General features: G+C 42.6%; 1 protein-coding gene across 1 annotated transcript in view; it reads left to right on the top strand.

The window, feature by feature from the left end:
- Window positions 1-2,532: 2,532 nt before the first annotated feature.
- CCNYL1 (cyclin Y like 1) overlaps window positions 2,533-21,802 on the top strand; it is a gene marked incomplete at its 5' end in the record, with an annotated part of 32,835 nt that continues 13,565 nt past the window's right edge. The window contains 6 exons of the mRNA XM_083864872.1: window positions 2,533-2,776; window positions 14,546-14,620; window positions 16,872-16,906; window positions 18,542-18,642; window positions 20,071-20,106; window positions 20,826-20,877. Of these exons, the coding sequence (XP_083720998.1) occupies window positions 2,533-2,776; window positions 14,546-14,620; window positions 16,872-16,906; window positions 18,542-18,642; window positions 20,071-20,106; window positions 20,826-20,877 (543 nt within the window). The remainder of the gene's footprint in view (window positions 2,777-14,545; window positions 14,621-16,871; window positions 16,907-18,541; window positions 18,643-20,070; window positions 20,107-20,825; window positions 20,878-21,802) is intronic.

The raw sequence follows: 21,802 nt of genomic DNA, 5'->3' as shown, positions 1-21,802 counted from the left end.
ATACTTTACAACAGCACTAGTGCAGGGGAAGAGTAGCCTTCATCTCTCCCCCTTTGCAGAATTACACACTGAGACCAAGTATGAAACCCATAGGAAACTTCAGGTTCTGGGAGGCAGAGGAACCAAAACCTCCACACCCAAATTGCAGTGAGGCATGTCACACACTCCAGCCACTCCAAGTTCCCAGCATTTTTCACCTATCGGCACAAGTACATGGGGGTTTGGCTGTTGGCCCCGATGGCTGAGTCCTGGTGCTCAGCTGCCTGGTGAGCCACTCTTGCTCACTTCCTCACCCTTGAACAAGGCTTTTTTGCTGCCCAAACCCGCAGTTTTTGCAAGGGATTCCCTCGAGGCTGCTCCAAAGCCGAGAGCTGGTAGAGGTCCCACCTTGGTGCTGGGATCCCCCGGGGCACTTGCTGCAGCTGCAGCTCCCTTTGCCGAAGGCAGGCAGCCCCACGGCACAGGCTGGCACGGCTGCAAGGAACAGACGGGCTTGGCTCTAGACACGGACACTCGGCAGGGCTGCTGTCTGGCTGAGGTGTGCAGGTTTGCCTGTGGCTTCTGCCACTGCTCTGCATGGAGCAGCTCACCTCCAGCGCTGTGGAGCCACTGGAAGGGGCCAGAAGTGCAGCAGGAGTGCAGCTTGCTCAGCTGCTCCAGCTTTGAAAATAGTCAGCCAGGTGCAAAGAGTGAGGGAAGGTATTGCTTTTCTCGTGCAAGAGTAAATGATGCCAGTCTTCATATTTCATATCAGAAAAGTTTCAAATAGTGCAGATGCAAGCCAACTCCTATTCTTGCTCGAGAATTAATTACTTCAGTAAACCACACCAAGCCTCTAGCTAATTCTCTTTCCCCACCATCCTCACAAAAAAATCAGTGGGTTCAATGCCAGAAGGAAAAAAACACCAATCTCTGCATGGCTATTTTGCACGAAGCTCCTTTTTCCCTCCCTGACTCAAGTCAGTCTCCTGTTCCACCCAATGGTTAACCCCTGGCCCTTCCTAGAACTGGGAGCAGGACTGGCTGGCCTACAGCCTTCCAAGCAGAGTGCAGAGGCTGCAGAGGGACTTCAGGTGGCCTAAAGTGCTTCAGGAAGTGCTGAAAGCAAATCTTCCCCGAGGCCCTCGTGTAATCCACAGCAAGGTCAGATTCCTCTGGAGTAACAAGGCTTTGCAAACTGTCAGTAGCATGTAGACAGACTTAGCTGACACAGTTTAGAGAAACTGCTGGTAAGTGAAAAGGTATCATTCATCAGTCTGAGGGAATAATCCTCATGTAAGACTATAAATCGTTTGGTTTGTCCCTTTATTGTGCCTGGGATTAAGTTGTAGAAATTCTGGAAATACAGCATTTATGACATCCTCTCTTCAAAGAAACTACACATGGCTTACCCCAAAACTCCAAGTTTGTCATCACATGGGAGAGCCAACATTAGGATTTTCCTACAAAATGCAGTAAAACCCTGAGCCTGCTTATCTTTGGAGTAACTGCCAGCACGATAGCAAGGGTTTTGTAATACTTTTGTGTGTTCCTAAGTCTTCTGCAGAGCCATTCTTCTTATCAGGGGCCAGAGTTAAATTTTTGTAGCGATAGTGGGTTGTTTCATTGCAGAGCAACGCGTGGTTGTGTTTATCGGGGCCTCTGATTGCTGCGGGCATCTCGCCCTCTAATCCATCTTCCCTGGAGTGTATTTGAACATTCCAGCCCTCTGAGGAGCTCTCAGGTAGCTGAAACTCAGCAAGCTAACACGCAGCTGCTGCGGACTTTCAGTGTTCGCTGTGGCTGTGGCGGCCCGGGGCAGTGTCCCTTTCCCTGCTGCCGGCAGGGCCCGCGCGGGACTGAGCGCCCAGCGGCACCGCTGAGGCTCTGCTGCCCCTGGGCAGGAGGCCTCCAGCCCGTTAACGGGAGAGGAGAAGTGGCCACAGGGTGCCCCAGCTGGCAGGAGCGGCGGGGCTGGCGGGGGGCAGCGCTGCCGTTGGGCCCGTGTTGCCGTCCCGCCGTCCCTTCCCTTCCCTCCCCTCCCCTCAGCGCCGCTCCTGCAGCACGTGCGTGCCCGGCCAGCGCGAGCCCCCCGGGGGCGGGGCCGAGCGCGCGGCGCCGAGGGGGCGTGGCCACGGGGGCGCGTCCGAGGCCTCGCGGCCGGCGGTGCGTGCGCGCGTGCGCGTGGGGCAGGCGAGGGAGAGGCGGGGGGGACGCGGGCCGGGGGAGAGCGCGGCGGCGGCCGCGTGACGAGCCCCGCGCCCATTGGCGGAGAGGCCGTCACGCGGCGCCGCGGCGGGAGGCGATTGGGCGGCGGCGGGGCGGGGCCCGGGCTCCCCCCGGCGGCCGCTCGCGCGAGGCCCGCGCTCGGCGCGCGCAGGGGGCGGCGGGGCGGTCGCGCGGCCGAGGGGGCGGGCGGGGCCGCGCGCGGCCGGGGCGGGGGCGGCGGCGTTGGGCCCGCCCCGCGCTCCGACCCGCCCTGCGCCCGCCTCCCCTCCCCCGGCCCAGCCCGGAGCCGCGCAGCCGGGGCCCGGCGGGGGAGCTCCGAGCTCCATGGGCAACACCGTCACCTGCTGCGTATCCCCGGACGCCAGCCCCAAGCTCAGCCGGGCCCGCGGCGGCGGCGGCGGGGCAGCGCCGGGGCCCGATCGCTGGGCGGACGCGTACCAGGCGGCGGCGGCGGCGGCGGGCGGCGGCGGCGGCTCGGGGTCGGCGGAGGCCGAGTCGGGGGACTCGGATCCCGGCGGCGGCGGCGGCCCCCACCTCCAGCACATCAGCGACCGGGAGTTCCCGGATGGTGAGCGGCGGGCGGGCGGGCGGGGAGCGCCGGGCGCCGCATCCCCGTCCCCTCGGTGCCCCGCTCCGCCCCGGCGGGCACCCGGGGGGCACCGGCGGCCCGAGGCGCGGCCCCTTTGTCCGGCGGCGGGGGCAGCGCGGTCCCGCCGGCCCCGCGGGGCTCGGCCGCGCCGCGCCCCAGGCAAAGTTCCCCGCGGCTGTCAGGGCGCCGGCACAGCCCCGCCGGGCCGGGGTTCGAGTCCGGGGCCGGGCCGGGACCTCCCCCGCGGGACGAGCCGCGGCCGCCGGGCAGGTCCCCGCCCGGGCCGGGAGCGCCTCCCTCGCCCGGCAGCGCCCGGCCCTGCCCGGGTCCCGGGAGGGGTCGGGGAACAAGAGGAGAACGTGGCAGAGCCCCCGGGTGCTCCTGGCCCAGGTGGAGAAGTCTGGCTGCTCTTTTCTCCTCGGCCAGGGAGTCACGGCTCGGTCGCAGTGTTCGGGCAGATCGCAAAAGCTGCTGCATTTCCAGTCTCTGTTGAACAGGAGGAAGGAAGAGGGTGTGTGGGGAATAAGAGAATTAAGAATTACAAAGATCGTGTGCATATGACATCACCGCGGCTGGACATGAGTAATTTATACCCTGGCTGTGCAGGGCTGTAACCGTGTACTCATGACACCGGCGGTCCTCGTCGCGGAGCCCTCGGCGATCCCGGTTTGCCTCCCCTGGGCTCATGGGACAGCCCGTGTGCGCCGCTGGGATCCCCGGCGGTTCCCCCCAGACCCGCTGTGTGAGGCATCCCCCGCCGGGCCGGGGGCCAGGGCTGTGCTGGGGAATTCCCCAGGCGGGTCACAGCTCGGGGCGCTCCCGGGGCGCTGCTGCAGCCGCTCGGCGCAGTCTGGCACCTCATGATATTCAAAACTCAGTTTAATTAACAAACATCTTGCTCTTCCTCTCAGCAGTCATAACCACACCTATGCCAAATTTATTCACTTGGAAAAAGATAGCCTGCCTGGCATCTTTCATGTATGGTGCATGACAATAATCACTGTAATCCATACTCTTCTTCAACTTAAGAGAATTTTTTTTGCTCTCAGACTCACTGCAGGAGAGTGTGAGGAGACCTTCAGAAATGGAGTTATTAAACTCGCAGGGTTCTGCACAGCACCATATGGTGCAGCTGTTCCAGAAAAGAGGTGGAACAGTCAGCCCCTTGGATCTCCTCTGAGACAGCTGTGCAGGAGTAGAAATTGTGTTTGCTGCCTAGGAGAAATAAACCTTTATTTTTGCAGGAAGATTATTACAGAACTCTCTCAACTCATTAGGGGAGGAGGAGCTAAACTCTCTAAAGATTCTAATAAGCCAAGCAAAAATGCCTAAGCTGAACAAATCTCCTGAGGAATAAGGGTTGTATTTGTTTGAATCTTTAGTATGTGATCATGTCAGCTGTGCTAAGAAACAGATTTAATTGTGAATTCATTCAGGTTTCAGGACTGGCCTTGAAGTAGAGAAGTATTTAATTTTTTTGAATTTGCAAGCCTGAATAAGAGTGTATAGCACAAGAATAAGACAATAACTGTCTATCACAAATTTTACTTTTGTGGCTATGGAAACTTTAGTCTTGAGGCAGGAGATAATCCTAAAATTAGAACTGCATAAGTAGTATATGTTTAAGATTATTTTAAAGATCACTTTTACAGTGCTGTGTGGATCACTATTGCCCTCCAAAGTTGATCTGATGCAAGTGATAGATGATATTTGAAGTTTTCTGATTGATATAACCCTCTAGGGGTGCAGAAAATATCAAAGTTTGGTATCTTTATTGAAGTAAAAATCTGGATAGTCAGTTTTAAAAGTAAAACTTCTTGTGATGATTTTTGAATATTACAAATCACTCCCTGGATAGAATTGAAGCATTTAACTTCAAAATGTAAAGCAGTGAAGTCTGAAATCGAGTGTTATGATACAGGCTTTATGAAGAAGTTAGAAGTGAGACAGCTATTTAATTTAATACCTTCTATGAAATAATAAATTGCAATAGACCAGATAGCTGTGCTTATTCCTCTTAAACTCTAGGATGTAAAAGCTGTTGGCCTACCCAGGCCATGCAAACAGCCTGTGTGCTTCTGTGCTGTTGACTACTAGAAAGTGTTAGTTTCATTTGGGGGATAAAATGTGTTTCTGTAATTTATTATTGTGTAGTATCATAGGCTAGCTAAGATGTGAACTTAGTCTATAATGGGAGGCTGAGAACCTACTGACTGCCCTTTTCTTAAATCCTTTGGCAGGGAGAAAGGAGAAAGCTGCAAGGAAAAAAGTCAAGATCATTTTGGCTATTTTTGTTCCATGCTGCTCAGTTCTAGGAGTTTCTAAGAAAACAGCTAAATATATCAGAAAGCCAACATCCAAATGGGATGGAGATGCTTCATTCCTTACATTTCTACCTCTACGTTGTTTGTTGTTCTAAAATCTGTCTTAAGTACTTCTGCACTCATTTTGCTAAAATTGAATGTTTTAGTTGTATCAGGAATGCAGAAGTTACCAACTGAGCTTTGGACTTTTTGTTTTGTGTTGTTTCATAGCTTTGTGTTGCTCTTTCATAGCAAGTGGAATGTGTTCCTCACAGGTCTGTGCTCTTAAGTGAGGATTATTCTGTAGCTTCTCTAGCTACTCTCCTTAACAGGCACACTTTCCAGTCAGCACTGCTCAGATTGTGTCAGATCAGAATGAAACAAGAAAATTCCCACTTTCTTAAAATGGCCAGATTATGATGTGGTGTTTATGTGTGACAAAAAAGCAGTGGTAGGTGGAATGGAGGTAAAACACCCAGTAAAACTGAAAGTTTAATGTTCAAACAGGAAAGGTTTGTCAGATCCTCTCCTAAGAGAATTTAAAGCATGACCTTGTATTTTATGGCTCTCAAGATCCTGAGCCATAACCTGTTTGGTGAATGCTTTCTGTGGACAAGAACTAAGCCTGTATTTGTGATTTAATATGCTAAGCCAAGTTGGATTAAGTAAACGGGAATAAACGTAACTTTGAAAACAAAGTTCCTTCCAACTAGATTCATGCTTCTGCTAATATTAAATATCAGTCTGCCATGAATCTAAAGTTGAGTTTTCAGCTGAGCATTAAGTGTTCCTTAAATGAACAGTTCAACACAGTTTGAATTGACCAAAAAGGCTTTCCTATCTAGTTCTAGTAATGGTAGCTCTTTGATCTTAGTGTGCCATTTGGGCTGTGGTGATTGTTTTGGTCTTTGGTTGTTTGGGTTTTCTCCCCCAACATGAGGGCCTGCTAATCTTTGTTTTGGGCTTCCTTTTTTTTCCCTGAGATTTTTTTTTTTCTGGTTATTTGGGGGAAGACCTTTGTACGACTGACACTTTATTGCTAGATCCCTATGTTTAAACACAGATGTACTTCTTCAAAAACTCTCTGATGCTTGGCTACAACTAGAATGAGACCTTGCTTGGCAGATGTTTCTCACTTGTACTTGAAAACATCTCCCTGCACTGCTGCTGTTCACTGAGTTTGAGCAGAGGTTTGCCTGATTCCCTTGAACCAAGGGGAAGAGTGTTTCCCTACTGAAGTGGTGGGACAAAGGGACCTGGTACCCTCACCTGAATAAAACTGGGGGATGGAGCATGACAAGGGAAAAGACAGTCAGGGATAACAGAGAACAGCAAATGGCATCAGGTGAGGAGCTGAGTGGGATGTGACCATCACACACAGGTCAGATGGGAAAGCAAATGGAAGGGGACTTTGAAGAGGAGAGTTAATAGGGATGTAGTAAGTGAGTTTTACCTGGCTAGTGCCTGGAGTAACTCTTGAAAGCTTCAGGTTGCCTGCATGCTGCAGTTATTAAACAGTGTTGAAGATGAACAAATATTTGGATATATTGATTGTCTGTGATCTGGTTGTCTATAACAGCTTGTCTATAAACCTCCTTGCAGAAGGTCTAAATACTGTTCATTTGTTTCTCTTATATAATTTCAGCTTATTTCAGGCATGTGGGTGTAGGTTTTTTCCTGGGATTTTTTTAGTTCGGGGTTTTTTTGTTGTTGGGTTTTTTTTTTTAAATCCTAGTTAAAATGTTAGTTAAGTTGAAACATTTTGGTGCAAAGAATCAGCTTTTTGATGCCAGCAGTTTTCATCACAGGGAAGGCTTAACCATCTTGTGTTGGTTTTTGTGCTTCTCTATTTGAAAATCTGTATCTGCATAAGTTGACAAATACCGCTGTATATTTGGACAAACATGAAGCCAGAGCTAAAACACAAATGATGCTCTGGTGCCTTTTCTTAGTGTTCCCTCTTTTTTCCTTGTAGTCACCGAGTTTTTCACCTAACTTAGACTCACTCTTGATTCCCCATAACTGTCAATATCCCTTTCAAAAAGACTGACCTGTCATTCATTACAAAGGTATTTGTAGCAGCTGCAGATAGTCTGTGATCTTCACAAATATGAAGTATTGGACTTTCTGTAAGCCTGAAACACCTTCTATGTTGCTGTCTTAAGAAGCTTGGTGCCATGGCCTCTAGAAACAATCTGAGAAGTACCTGTAGTGGAAATGACTGACTCACAAAGTCATCCAGAAACAGTGATGAAATTAATCTACAGATTTGGGAATTGGAATTAAAGTAATTGATCACTGCAGTATAGTATTTGTATTTATGTTCTTATGCTTGGATGCTGCTGGCAACTAAAGAATCCTCTATCACTTTTTCTCTTCACTAAGTCTTGGAGACTTTTGCAGCAAACAAGTAAAAACCTTAGGTTTTTAAGAGTAGTGTTGGTATGGAACATATGTACATGAAGCTCATGTGAAGGGAGATTGATTTGTATTTCTGGTGTGTTTCTTTAGGCTTTCAGCATAACAGGTATTGAAATTAAATACATAATCAGAGGGGTTTGATGAAGTTTACAGAACTATGGAAACTCAATTAATTTTAATCTTTACTTTGTTTTTTTTTTTTTAAACTGGTTCACTGTGGCTTGCCTCTAGCATCCTTATCCTCTGCTGGCTTTCTGTAGGAGATTTGCTGTTTTCCCTCCTACCTGCAGGGTAGCTGTTGTAGAACAGCAGTTCTGTGGCTAGCAGTATGTGTTCTCTCAAGTGTGATCATTGTGGTGAGGTCATACCAAAAAGCTGACTAACAGGGGAATGAACTCTTGCACAGCCAACAAAACACAAAACCCTACTCCTCCCAGATTCATATTGCACATTAAATTAACATTCCTAACAATGTTTCTTCCACATGCAGGGAGAAGGAAGAAGTTACTGCGGGGAGCAGGAGGGAAATTCTACCAAACATTAAGAACCCAGACCTTGCATCTGTAGATCCTTGCCAGCAAGTCTGTGTTAAAAATTTTAAACCTGTTTCTTTCTGCATTACATCTAGAGTTTGAATGTGCACTTTTACTTCACTCACTAGAAAAATAATGTTTTCAGAAGAAAACTCTGAATGTTTTGATTTCAAGAGATTTTTAAGTGAGGATGGTACTGACTTTAAAAAAAATCTTGGTGCTATTTATTAAAATGTGTAGTAAAGCCAGATGAATAAAATTGAAGATCCTCCTTGCAGGTGATGTGAATATCAGGATTACCTTAAGAGCTTATACAAAAATCCCCCTGTCAGCCAGGTAGCATTCTTCAGTGTTTGATGAGCTGTGTGTGCATAGCACAGCTTTGCTTCTGTTTGGAGTTCTGAAAGGGTCTCAAATCATTGCAGTAATCAGACACTGTTGATTTTTTTCCAGTGTAAAAACTAACACTGGCTTGTTATGAAATGTGTCAGTCAGGCTCAGATAATAAACTGCTGAATGCCAGCATCTTTCAAAGACTAAAAAAAGCTTTTCTGTAAAGCTCTTGGACATGTTTTGTTACATGAATAGTTATTTTTCTTTTACAGAACAAACTGCAGGTAAGATCCAGGCTTCATTTGAAGTTTGCAAATGTGAGCAATTGGAAGAGGTGAAAAACGTACCATGTGCCAGTCAATCAGGTGGCATGTGACAGCAGCAGACACTGCAGTGTGTCTTGCTTTGGTCACCTGTAGACACTACCTGAGACTGGAAATTCTGGTACTCACCTATTTTACTTTCTGAACCATGACTTGGAAATACAGCACAGAACATGTGAGGAGTTGTTATAGGAAGGCTTTCCTCACGCTTGCTGTTGTCAGCATGGATGTAAGATTCTAAAATTTGGGTGCTCTTTAATGTGTTCCAATATTTTTTGTTTGGTTTGGTGTTTGTTCTTTGTTGTTGTTTTGTTTTGGCTTATCAGTTAGAAAATTGGAGCTGTGGACTTCGACTTCAGCCTCTGTTGATAGCGAATTGCATTATGTGTGAAGGTCGGTGTGGGGACTAAAAACTGACAGCATAGAACTAATATTTTCTCTTTGTCCTTTAAATGGTCCTAAATTAATACAGTACAGGAACACATCCCTAACAAAATGTTAGTTACTTCTACAATCTAGCTTGTGAGCTACTGTTTTCCTTCTAGTTCAAAGATAAAATCTTAGGGGCATCTTGTTTACCACTGTTATAACTTGTCCTGCTTTTGCTGTGGAATTTGGGACACTCCTGATACTCTGCCTTGGCTAAAAGCTCTAGAAGTGCTTATAACCCTGGCAGATACAGCAGGAAATGTGTGGAAGCCTCCTGGGCTCTGTTTGGCCCCAGAAAGGATGGGTGTTGTGTTGTGTGGAACAGATCTCTTGGCAGGGTTTCCCCAGCAGGGGCTGTGAACGGGGTGCAATAGGATCATGTTGGAATGTCCTGTGGAGGCTGTAGAGAGTGGTGTGGATCCTCCTGCACTTTGAGGAATGAAAAAACACTTATTAATATGGTATTGATTTTTTTTAAGCCATAGAAATTAATAAATTACTTAAACCCTAGGTAGTCTCAGTATTTAATATATATTCTGCACTTTTGCTTTCTAAATTCTTCTGATTTTAGTAGAAAATTTGAGATATTTACTGTGTCAGTTTCTCCAGCCCAACTCTGGAGTAGTGTAAAAAGCAAATAATTTCTTTCTAATTATGAGAGCTTGTTGTATATTGAAGTAATTTCTACATCCTTCCAAAACATCAGTGTATAATTAGATATGTGCTGGGTATTGGTAATGATATTACTGTTTCTGTGGTAGTGCCATAAAGATTAACTGACACCTTTTAAATAGCTTTAAAACATCCTTCTGTGTCTATTGTGTAAATCCACAATATTTAGAAATAATCTTTTAACAATCTTTCAACAATCAGAGCTGCAAATGGAAAGCAGCCTATGTGTGCTGGGCTCTCTGGTGCATTTGGAGTGGCTGGGACAAATAAACACAGCCGATTAAATTTAGAAACCAGAGTTGTAACTTTCCTAAAAGGTTTTGGGAAAAGAATTAGAGTAATATAATTTGAAGGAGAAATAATTTTATATGAAGTTATTGTTAGGAATAACAGGCTCTCTGAAATGGATTGGCAGACTTGCTCATCTAATTTGTTATAATTTTTACACCTTTATTGGATGTGTTAAGTGGCTTGCATCTTTACAGCATAAGGTAATGAAATATAAGGGAAACTCAAGCATTAGTCACAGCTAGTAAGTCATTGAGCAAGTGACAAAATGCAATTTACAGCAAAGAGATTATTGTATCATCTAATGCTTTAAATATGTGCTGTAACAAAATGTTACCGCTGTCTAATAAAGCAAAGGATGGGGCAAAAACTGTTAAAGGAAATGCAATAGTTTATTGTTCTGAAGTAGTGAAATTATCAAAGGGTTGCTACTTAGTGACATCTTTGACTGTCAGCTTTATTCACAGGATAATACATGTAGCAAAGTGTAAAATGTGTTTGTAATAATTAGAAGTCATCCCTGGAGGTGTGTAAACCATAGATAAGTAGCTAGCATTATAATTCCTAAAACCTATACTTACGTGGCATGGATAAAAGTAAAGTCTTCATCTGGACTTTTGCTATGGAAAGGATATAAGATCTTGAGCTAGGGCAGAGGATTGCTTTTAAAATTGATGTGATCTGCCCTGTTGGGGGACTGTGTGTGCACAGCAGCAGCAGAGGTGGCTGAGATTGTCTGAAGTGCAAGTGAGCTGCAAGGGATTCCTCAAAGGGGGAACGGTGGCAGAGGGAAGCAAGTTCAGGCTTCTCTCTGCTCCACTTGGAGGCAGGACTGATCTGACAAGCTTGGTAGTACACATGAGTAAATGGCTCTGAGAGATGCAGAGAAATAAGGGGGAAGGTTCTCAGACAGGTGAAGGGCTCTTGTGTAGCAGCATTATTGTCCTGCTCTCATGACCTAATTTCTGGTGGGAATCTTCCCCTCTCACCTCTTTATCACTAAGTGTGAGGGTCAGATAGAAAGTGTTTTGATTTCTATTGAGTTAATAACCTCTAGAACAAAAACATTCTGGAGCTGTTTTGTTGCTGTTGTTCCTCTAATTTCTCTCATTCTTGTTTCTGCATGTTTTAATTCCTATTATTCCTGTTTATCCTGTGGCATACATGCTTTCTTTTTCTATTAGCTCTCTGTGAAGCTTGAGTTTTCTGTCATGCAACTTCTGATGCAGCTCCTACTCAAGACTCACCCTTACCTTCAGGGTTAGTATCTTGGCTTTGGACTCATAAGTGCTACCAGGATGAATTATTAGGAATTATGCTTGGTTGTGAGTCAAATTGTTTGCAGACAGATTTATCTCTTCCTCTGCCTTTTCTTTTGCTGTTTCCCATTACATTTTACCTCTGCTCCTGCCCTTATCTGCTTCTTGCCTTATGTTTCCTTCATCAGCTGTATTGCTGTTGCTTTTTGGTATTTTGTGAGCCTCACTGGCAGTTTAGGACAAGCAAATCACATGACTACTTTTTCCATTGCTTAGAAAAAAGCAATGGGAAAATGGCACAGGCAGGATGGTTAAAATTCTCTGCAGCTTATAAGGGGAAAGGTACAGGAAGGTGGTTTGTTAAATGCGTTTTTCTTTGCAGTCTCTTGCTAGACCAAAGCAGGTACACTGTCTCTGCTCACACCATGTTATCCTGGAATAACGTACCCAGCTACTTCTCACCCAGCTTGGTCTTGATAATTCCTGGTGGGATTTTGTACTGGGAGTTGTGTGATGTGCCTTGGACTTCATTAGTACCTTAACTCTGTGTTGTGGGTTTAGTGTGCTGTGGGTGCCAATAACCTGGCTTCATTCAGCATAAAGCTTCTTTTGTCTGGCAGAGCCATCATGGAACTGGAGCCAGTGAGGTCTATGATCCTTTCAGTTCTGTTCCTCTCCTTAAATGTGTGGGTCTGCTTGGTTCAGGGGGTTGACTCATGTGGCCTTGTCAATTTTGTGTCACTCAGTGCATGCAGCAGTGCTGTGGATTTTCTTGCCTGGAGTGACAAGAAGACATTGCAGACACTTCTTGTCTGGGATGAAAGTTGGTTATATTCATTGTGCTTTTAGTCCTAGACCTGATTTCTAACTTGTAAGAGGCATGGATATAGGGACTGGCAGAGCACAAGAAGAGGCAGAAACAATGTAAGAAGTGAACATTAACAAGTCATATGGTTTCAAAGTAAATCAAAACCATAAGGAAGTCAAGATAGTAGTGTATTTTTTTAATGAGGTGGAGGAGGATGGGTGTTATCCTGTACTGTCTCTTCGCTGGGAAAAAAAGCATCTGCCCTGTGTAGCATTTATCAGTGACCTGGAGGAGGTGATGGAGGATGCCCGAATTGCAGATGACAGCCAACAGTCAGTGTGCTGGAGGCTGCTTATTCAGAGGGACCTGGACAGCACTGAGCCAACACCAACCCGATGAAATTCAGCAAGGAGAAACAGGGAGTCCTGTATTAGGAGTTACTGACCTCAGTAGCCCTTTTCCTTTAGTTTTCCTGTGCTTTTTCCTCTCCAGTTTTCCTTGCTGCCTTTCCCTAAATGTGGCCCAAGACTTGTACAGTCCTACAGACTCTTCCCTACCAGACCATAGTGAGTCTCATAGGCCTGTAGGCATTAGTCCCCTAAAGGGAAACGTGTTCTAGGCTCTGTGGACCCTCATTGGGAGTTTTCAAGGCTCAGCTTGACAAAGCCTTGAGCAGCCTCATTGTTTACCAAAAGCCAATTCTGTTTTCAGCAAGAGGCTGAACTGGAGACCTCTGAGATCTGTTCTGACCTGACTTACCCAGTTATTCTAAAAGTTGCTGCTGAACTGTAAATAAATAAGTTCTGAGTTGTTTGCTCTGTTTGCATCATAACTTGCTGATAAAAATCTGTATTTTAAGTCTGCATATTGCAGTCTTGTTTGGCCTTTTTTCAGTTACTTGTAGGCTGGCAAAATACCTACACTTCTGAATCACTGTTTGTGTTGGGTTTGTTTGTTAGTGCAGTGCTAGCATTAGAAGCTGTATACTGTCTATTAAAAGTGTTTTTGTTAAATCAGTGTTAGAAACTTGCCAGACTTGTGGACAAGTTTTAAACAAGTTATACTATTTTGCTAAGATGTTACAAATGGTACTTAAAAATGTGGCAGTATGGCATGCTGTTGCATGCTGGAATTTTTATTTTTTCAGAGAATCAACTATGTACTTGGAAAACATGGAGGTCTGGACAGCAGTGTTGTGCACCAGTGGGAATCTGGAATGAGAAGTTTTGGGGACTCTGTACTTTGGCAGTTATGTTCCCTTGCTGATGCAGGGGGCTGTGGCTGTGTTGTGGGGAGGTGCAGGAGCATAAACATTCACACAGTTCAGCACCCAGGCACTTTGTGGTTTGGCAGAGTTCTGTTGGTTGGGTGCATAAAAGATTATGGGCTTTTTTAATTAAAAGTTGATGGCGATTCTTAGATGGCTTTGCTTTGTAGGGGTGTGGCAGCTGTTGGTGTCCCACCTTGAACACTTAAAAGTGCAAGTGCTCATGCATGAGTGTGTGTGCTTGTATGGCTGCATAGCATAAGAATGACAACTGTAAATGGATGCAAAATTGCTCTTTCCAGGACTCAAAGGATCACAGTCCTAGATTATTCTGTTCATGTGTTCACATAAGTCACTGTGTCTGTAGCATGACTTCCTTGGAACAGCTGTTTCTTCTGTCAAAGCTAAGGCAGCTCAGAATTTCATCCTGATGGTCACAGTTTCATCAAAAAACTTTTGTGATCACTTCCATCTTAATCTCAGGGAGTAATATATCCTCTTCTAATGCCATCACTGCTCTGTTGTGGCAAAGGATTAAAGCAGTCATTTTGTTCTTCAGTAACTCTATTTTAGCTTTACATGGTTTTATTTGAAATTCTAAAAGAACTGACGAGTGTAAGCTCCATGTTTTGATATTTATCAGCACTGTAAATGTTACTTATTAGGTTCCTCTGTAATACCACAGAGATTGTTTCCTGCTGTATTTGGTACATAGAGCATAGAGGGAAAGGCACAGAGGGAAAGATCAGCAGTGATAATTTTTTGTTGTTTTGGTATATTTTTTCAAATTATTTTCTTTATAAAGTTCTAGCTTTCTGCTCACTACTGAGCATATGCCCCACACCCAGTGACCCTAACATGCAGGGGCACAGATTGACTTCTGAAGATAAATGGGTTTTTTTGAGATCTCCCTGTTTTTTTCAGAAGGAAATACATAAAATTTTTATTCATCTTGACAGAAGTATGGTTTTGTTTCAGAGAGACAGCCCATTCTGTTTGGGTTTGATCTTGTTACTATCACTGTGCTTGAGCACTTTGAGGCTGGGTGGGAATTGTTGCAGTTATCATCTTTTGTTAAAGGTATCTCCTTTTTTTTGTCCTTCCCATTTCAGATTTGGCCTTGGAATCTAATCCATCTGATCATCCCAGAGCAAGCACAATTTTCCTGAGCAAGTCACAAACAGATGGTAAGCTAAGGCTTTTTCCAATTTAACAAAACACAGGAAAAAATTGGAAAAATAACCAAAAGTAACAGCTCAAGAACAGTGCTTCGATTCTTTCATAGTGTAGGGATTAGTAATTTATGTATTTACACAGAAATGTGTTTTTAGACCACTTTACTTAACACTTAAAATCACTTGATCTTTAAGTGCATTGATTAAAATGCTTCAGTATCTGATTTCAGAATGCAGATCCTAGTAGTCTCAAGGAGCAAGGCTCTCTTCACTAGTGTAATTCAAGTTTCAAGCAATGGTGGGTTTTTAATGACATAGGACTGTTTGAAAAAATACTTAAAAGTAAAAACTTGTAGTTAAAAAATCGAAGTTTTCTGTAATAAATAATAAGCCTAAGCCATTAGTCTCTATCAGTTGCTTTTGAATATATTGTTTTAAACTGTTAGAATAGTTTCAGAGGGTAAATATTCTCCAACCCTGGTTTTAATTATATAGATGTATTGAGATTTTAATTTTCTTTGCAGATCCTGTATTTACGTAATAACTCAATTTTCAATTTCTTTGCAGATCCTGTTTTTACATAATAACTCAAATTTGAAACAATTGCTATAGCTTGTGCATTCCAAAAGGCTGTTAAAAAGTGGAGGCATTTCTATATTGCACAAATAAATTCTGACTACAGGACCTTTTTGAAGTTGTAACAAAAAAAAGTTTAGGATAATCTTTTTAAAATGCTTTTGTTTCTTTTATAGTTGGTTCTTGTTTGAAGCACTGTTTTGCTAAGAAAGTGATGCACTTGAGGTTGGATGTGTTGATGGAAAGCTGCAGTGTGTCTTAACTTGGCACAGCTTTGCCACAAAAAAGAATTATTTTGACAGGTCTGTCAGTTACTGTCCTGCTATTCAGTCTTGTGGCAAGTGGTAGAATTGTCAGTTGTATCAACTTTGCAGTGCTCAGATAATCTGTGAGCAGTGGGAACAAGCACTAGCCTGGCTCTCCAGAAGAGATGATACCAAGGAAATGTAAAGCTCTTTTTCTGGGGCCTCTGAGGTCAGTCTTCAAACAGCCAGAGGGTGTGACCTGCTCATTTCAGACACCTCTGAGATGAGCAGTGCTGAAGGTGCAGCTCCCATGCTGACAGAGTTCATGAACACTGTCACTGTGAGCCTTCAGCCTTGCTGCAGATAATGCTCAAACTACGTGAACAGGCTTGTTGGGGGTAGCATTGCTTTTAAATGTCATTTGGTTTTCTTCAAATGAAATGTGTTGAATTCTGTAGACTTCTGTTCATGTAGAAAAAGGCTCCTCTAGGTGAGGTAGTAACTATTAAACTCTTCTCTGAAATTTGTACTAAATTAATTGATTTTTATGGAGAAGTCAGGCAGAGTAATTTATTTTCTAATTTCCCTTGTTCTTTTTTAGTTGACCTTCCATAGACTTAGTAGAATTAATATCCATAAGTTCTCTCTCAGTGAGATGTTATCAGGATTATGAGTTCAGATTTATGCAAAAAGACTAAAATAATGTGGATGCTCTTTTCTAATTGTCAGGTTTTTTAAATTTGTAAGAGTATGTGTCCCACTAAAGAGTGGTATTGATCTGAGGTTAGAACTTCAGGGAGGTGCCTGTCCATGCTGGTCACATTTGTATACTTGGTGCATGTGTGCAGCTCTCAGCTCTCCCTAACGCTGTTGTATTGCTGCTGTCACAGCTGGAAGTTTAACCTTGCAGTCTCTTTTGATAGTTTAAAATGATCAAATGACATGATTGCAGTTATATGATAAATAGGTGCACAGCTTGTGCCAGCATCTTCTGTATAGTGAAATACCTTTTTACCTTCTGATGTTCTAGTAGGAGGAGAGAACACATAAATAATGCTGGGCACCTCCCTTCCTCCTTGTGTGCCTTTGGCAGGCTCAGGGTGTGCTGGTTCTGCTTCTGTTTGCTGTTGGATATTGGACATTGTCTCTGAACTGTCTGAAATCATCCTGTTTTTCATGATACACAACATCTTTTCAAAGCTGAGACATTTTTCCCCTTAGGAAAGTGACTGTTCCTAAACGTACGTGTGGGTACACGGAGCATGTAGCTTACTAGCTTGATAAAACTTGGTATTTTTTCCTCAAACTACTTTTCCAGACACCTAAAGTAAAATTTGAAACTTTTAATACTCCCATACTTTAGAAAACTAGGTTAATAGAATGAGTTCATTGAATGTAAATTGGGAAACCTTTTGGTTCACATTATTTTTCTCTCTTTCTAGTGCGAGAGAAGAGGAAGAGTAACCATATAAACCATGTAAGTAAACCAGGTTCTATGTAAATAATATTAGGGTATTGGGCGAAAGACAAATTCGAGGAAACAACTGTAGTAGTCCTAGGTATATAGTCTTAGACATGTTCCAAATCTTCCTTAGAAAGGTGAAACTGAATTATATTTGCCCGTCTCTAAACAATAAACAGGTACAATATTTCAGAGCATAGAATGGCTGATGTCAAAAGAACAAAAATGAATTTTTTTGTTCTCAGTCTTAAACACTTCAAAACAGTAAAGAAGAAAATACAAGACAACCTGTCTGTATTTTTTTTAAACAGAAATTAAACTGCATTAATTTCTCAGCCAAGATGGCAAATGTTGAATTATTTGCTGATGGAGTATTGCTACAGGACTTATTTTAAGAAATGTATCCAGTATGAAAAGAGAATGAACAAATGTCATCAATATGATAAACAAGTGATACTCCATTAGTTTTAAAATCTGAAAATATGCTCTGAGCTTCTTCCACAAATATTAGTTGGTTTGGACACTTCACTTATCAAAAAAAACCAGCTAAAACAAAAAAGATGGAATGTCATTAATAAGTAGATAAAAAAATCATTGACTAGTAAAAGTAAGAATGGAAGTTAGTAACATAAAGCCTAAAAAAAATAAGTGTCTACTGATAAAATATTGGTAAGATAGTGGTACTTCAAGTCTCTGATTTTGCATGATAATGCAAGGAGTGGGGGTGATTCTTTTCCCTTTTTTTCTCTCTTTCTTTTTTTGTTATACCAATTCCACCTGCCAGTACCAAGGTGAAGTGTGTTTGGAGTGTTTTTGCTGGCAAACTTCAGCTGGAATGGGAGATATTCCCAGGCAGCTGTTGAGTTTTGAAGCATGCCAATATTTTCATGTGGAAGACTCTCAAGTTTTAGACAAGGCATTTAAAAAATTCTGGTGAAAACTAAAGAATCTTGAACTGTTTGATTAAAATTTCTCCCTCAATTATGATGTCCTATCTCTAGTGCAAGGCATTCTCTGAGAATGCTCAGGGAAGCCCGGGTAGGGTTATATTGGAAGATTTCTTACAGTACAGAATGGATGATGGAGCATATTGCTAGCTCTAAATAAGAACAGTAAAAGTAAGGCTAAATAGCACTACTCTGTTTCCAGATTCCAGATGCTAAACAAGACGTGTGAAGGGAGCCATGTCAGGAAAAGGTTTATTTTTTTTTTTAACTGTAACATGACAAAACCCCAAGTGTTAAACTGGATAACCAAAAACTGTAAAGGTATAGAGTGTAAAAGAAAGGAGTTGGTGATTATGGAGTCACAGGGAAATCTAATAGAGTACATCACAGAGAGGGAAGACTGGGACACAAACTGAAAAGAATGGAATGGCTGTTTTAGCTCAGCTATTTCTGCTGTAAATTATCTAAAATCATGTTGTGTATTACAAGGGATGGTTTATAAATGTATCTTACACAAAGGAACTAGATGGCTACATGGTAGCTTACATTGCAGCAGCAACCATCCACAGTCATCTCCTGTGCAGTAACCACTTGAGGTGTAAAGCCAGTATTCAGTGTGCTAAACGAAAGCTTACAGAATCTCTCTGCTTGAATGTATTTCAGTTCTTTTCTTCTTTCTTCTTTTTTCTTTTTTTCCCCCAAGGTCTCTCCTGGGCAGCTTACGAAAAAATACAGCTCATGCTCAACAATATTTATAGATGACAGCACCGTCAGTCAACCTAACCTTAGAAGCACAATAAAGTGGTAAGGACCCTTGTTATTAACAAGGGCTTGAATGGCATTGTAAGGGTTATTTGGGATTTTCTGGGAGTCTGGTGTGTTCCAAAGCCAACTGCACCCTTGAATGAGAAGCAGAGCACTGTGTCTGCAGGTTGGTCATGGAAGGGGTGTGGAGGTCTGGCTAAGTGACTGCTGGACGGAGCTCTTGTTTCAGTCACAGAGCTCATGGACTGTCCTAGTTCAAAGTCGTTCTCATTGTAAGGCAGTGCAGAAGTGTGTCAGCATTGTGGGTTTGAAAGTATGTGTTGAGCCGGGGAGTTTAGTTCACACTGAAAGCCAAAGCATGAAATTCTTGACCTGGAAAAACCTGAAATGGATTTTGTGCGGAGTTGCAGGAAAAGTTACAGGACTGTGTCTGGTACTTTCCAGTGATATTAGTCTGCCCTCTAGTGGAAAGCCAGCATGCTGCTGACTTGGGCTTTAGTTCTGGCCTTTCTGCCTTTTCTTCACGTAGTTGTTATTTTAGGTGGGTGATAATTGTGTTCTCCAATGTAAATGGCTGCTGGAGCTAGTTTTCTGGGTACCAGAAAGTCAGTTATTTGCCCTTAGATGATACCAGCTGAGAGCTGAGAAGAGAGTTTTATTGTGTTTGAGGGGAAAGTAAGGCTGAGTAGATTGAGTCCCAGAAGGCTTTACTGATTTAGTAGTGTTGTAGAGTTTGGAACTGTCTAAGTTCATTTGTTACTTTATAATTTGGTTTCAGACAAAAGTATGCAGCATGTCACTTCTCCTTTTCTAGAGAAACAAAAACCTAAAAAACTATGCTTGTGCCATTGTGAAGTGCTGTACAGCTGACCTTTTCATGATAGGTTCCTGTGATGGCAGCACTCCTGTTATCACTATGAGTGAAGAATCTGAAGTTTGGTCACAGTAGATGAGTGTTAATATATAAAACCTATTACCTCTCTTAACAGAGACTGAAATCTGCTCTTGTCCACTTCTTGGATTATGCTGACATAACACCATCTTTATTATTCTCTTTTTAGACAGTTCCTAAATTAGACAACCAGACAGGGTTAAAACATCTGCAGAATCTCTGCAATGGTATATGTAACATCAAGGAGAACTTACATTTTAGTTGGGAATAGTCCACATTTTCACTAAATATCACCTAATCAGGAAATGAAGGGATATGTTGAAAATGTTGCTTAACACTTATTTTGTTGCACAAATATTTGTACAATGAATATAAAAGTTTGGCTGGCAGATGTGATTTGGCCAATTTCTGTCCAGTTAAACATCAGAAATGAGATGTGTAGTACTTGGGGATGTGAGAGGAGGTCACTGCAAAATGGATCTGTAACATTTTGCACTGAGTGACAGCTTTTACAGTGGAATAGTGTGCATGGAATATGCTTTGTTAAATCTCTTTTTCTTTTCTGTTTTTTTTAGTGTAACATTAGCAATATTCTACCATATAAAGAACAGGTGAGTGAACTCTTCTTTGCTGAAATATAATGACTTTCTTTTTGAGCCAGGGATATGAAATCATAGAATCACTAAGACTAGGAAAAATCTCAAGATCACAGAGTCAAATATGGTCTTGGTCACTTCAGTGACACCTGGGGAAACTCAAAGGAAGTGAAAAATCTGGCACTTTATACTGTATCTGTTTTCTCTTCATACCCTCTCTTGAGCAGCTGTGGAAGGGTCAGTAATGCACCCATCCAATGGCACATGGAACTCCAAAACAGGGAGGGAGGAAAAAAAACTTAACTCACCACAGATCAGCATTTGGACTCTGTTTAGCTTTTCCTGAATACAGAGGTACAAATTAGTTTTGATGGGTGAAGGAACGTGCTGCCCATGTACAAACCACTCTCGCCATTACAGCTAGTTCCAACATATACTGCTGAATTACAGCTGACTTTTTGAAGTGAATGCTATTTCACATTTTGAGGGAGAAGTTCAGTGAGCATAATACAAGAACATGGAAAGCTATTCATTGTTTAGCATCTTAAATATGTAATTGTAAGGACACATCATTAAATGCTCTGCAAAAATACAAGGTAGCTCCATACCATACTCTCGGAAAAGCTGAACTATAAAGTACATCCCTTGATCCTTTTTAATGAACAATGCTTTTTAGTAGAGCACAACATTACCAATTAACTCTTATTGCTAAACCAGATACTTTTGTTTTGTAGAGATTCTGACAGATCATTGGATATTTTTGATGAAAAATCTCATCCTCTCACAGTAAGTGTAAATTTTTTCGTCCCCTGAGTGTGTATCAATAACATCTTGATTTATATGGTATAAGTCATAAAAAGGTATTAGCACCAGGCCACAGTCAAACTGATTTTAAATTGTCTTTTTATATATAATAAAAAGTGCAAACAGTGACTTTTGAGATCAGCTAGATCATGAACAGAGCCCAGTCTTTCTAAATGTTACAAACTATGTTTGATTTTCATGCTTTGACTATAAATAGAAACAAGCATGTGCCAAATTCTTTTGTATTCCATGACTGGAGTTTCTTGTCTGTCTCTTTTTTTCCCCTCTGTAATACTGGTGTATTAGAAGTGTTTTCTGTTTCTGTAGGAAGACATGGTTAAGTAGGGATGTGCCTAACCCTTTAAATGACTGCAGATAGGAGAATATAATACATGAAGCATCACACAATGGCAACAGTTGAGTTTGGCCTTTAAAAAACAGTAAAGGCAATATTTTAAAGCAAATAAGCTTAAGACTGCTTGCAGTAACAGCAAGGAGCATTCAGGATATGATTTTAATGTGACTGGTCCTGGTACACCTTTTTAGACACTCTTAAAAATGCAAAACCTCAGAGTACAGGGAAGTTCAAGAGTGTAGTGTATGCTTTTCACATCCAGTTTGAGCATTCCTATCCTAATGCCTCTTCTGCAGAACCACTTCCTTTGTTTTTCATGTGAAATTAATTTAGCAAAGATGAGTGGCTTTAAAATTTGAATTTGCTCTGGGACTTAGCTGAGTGAATGCAGTACAACCTATCTATTTCAGAAATTTCACTTGTTAACCAACAGATTTTAATAAACAATTTAATATTTATGTCTGTTAGAGTTTCATCCCTCAATATGACCCATTGTGCTAGGAATTGTACAATTCAATATAAATAAATACAACCCTTTACTCAATTTAGAAA

This window comes from Zosterops lateralis, assembly GCF_965231275.1.
Source record: "Zosterops lateralis genome assembly, chromosome: 7".
Classification (NCBI taxonomy): Eukaryota; Metazoa; Chordata; class Aves; order Passeriformes; family Zosteropidae; genus Zosterops; species Zosterops lateralis.
The sequence above is the reverse complement of the archived record's forward strand: the minus strand, read 5'-3'. Positions and strand labels throughout refer to the sequence as shown.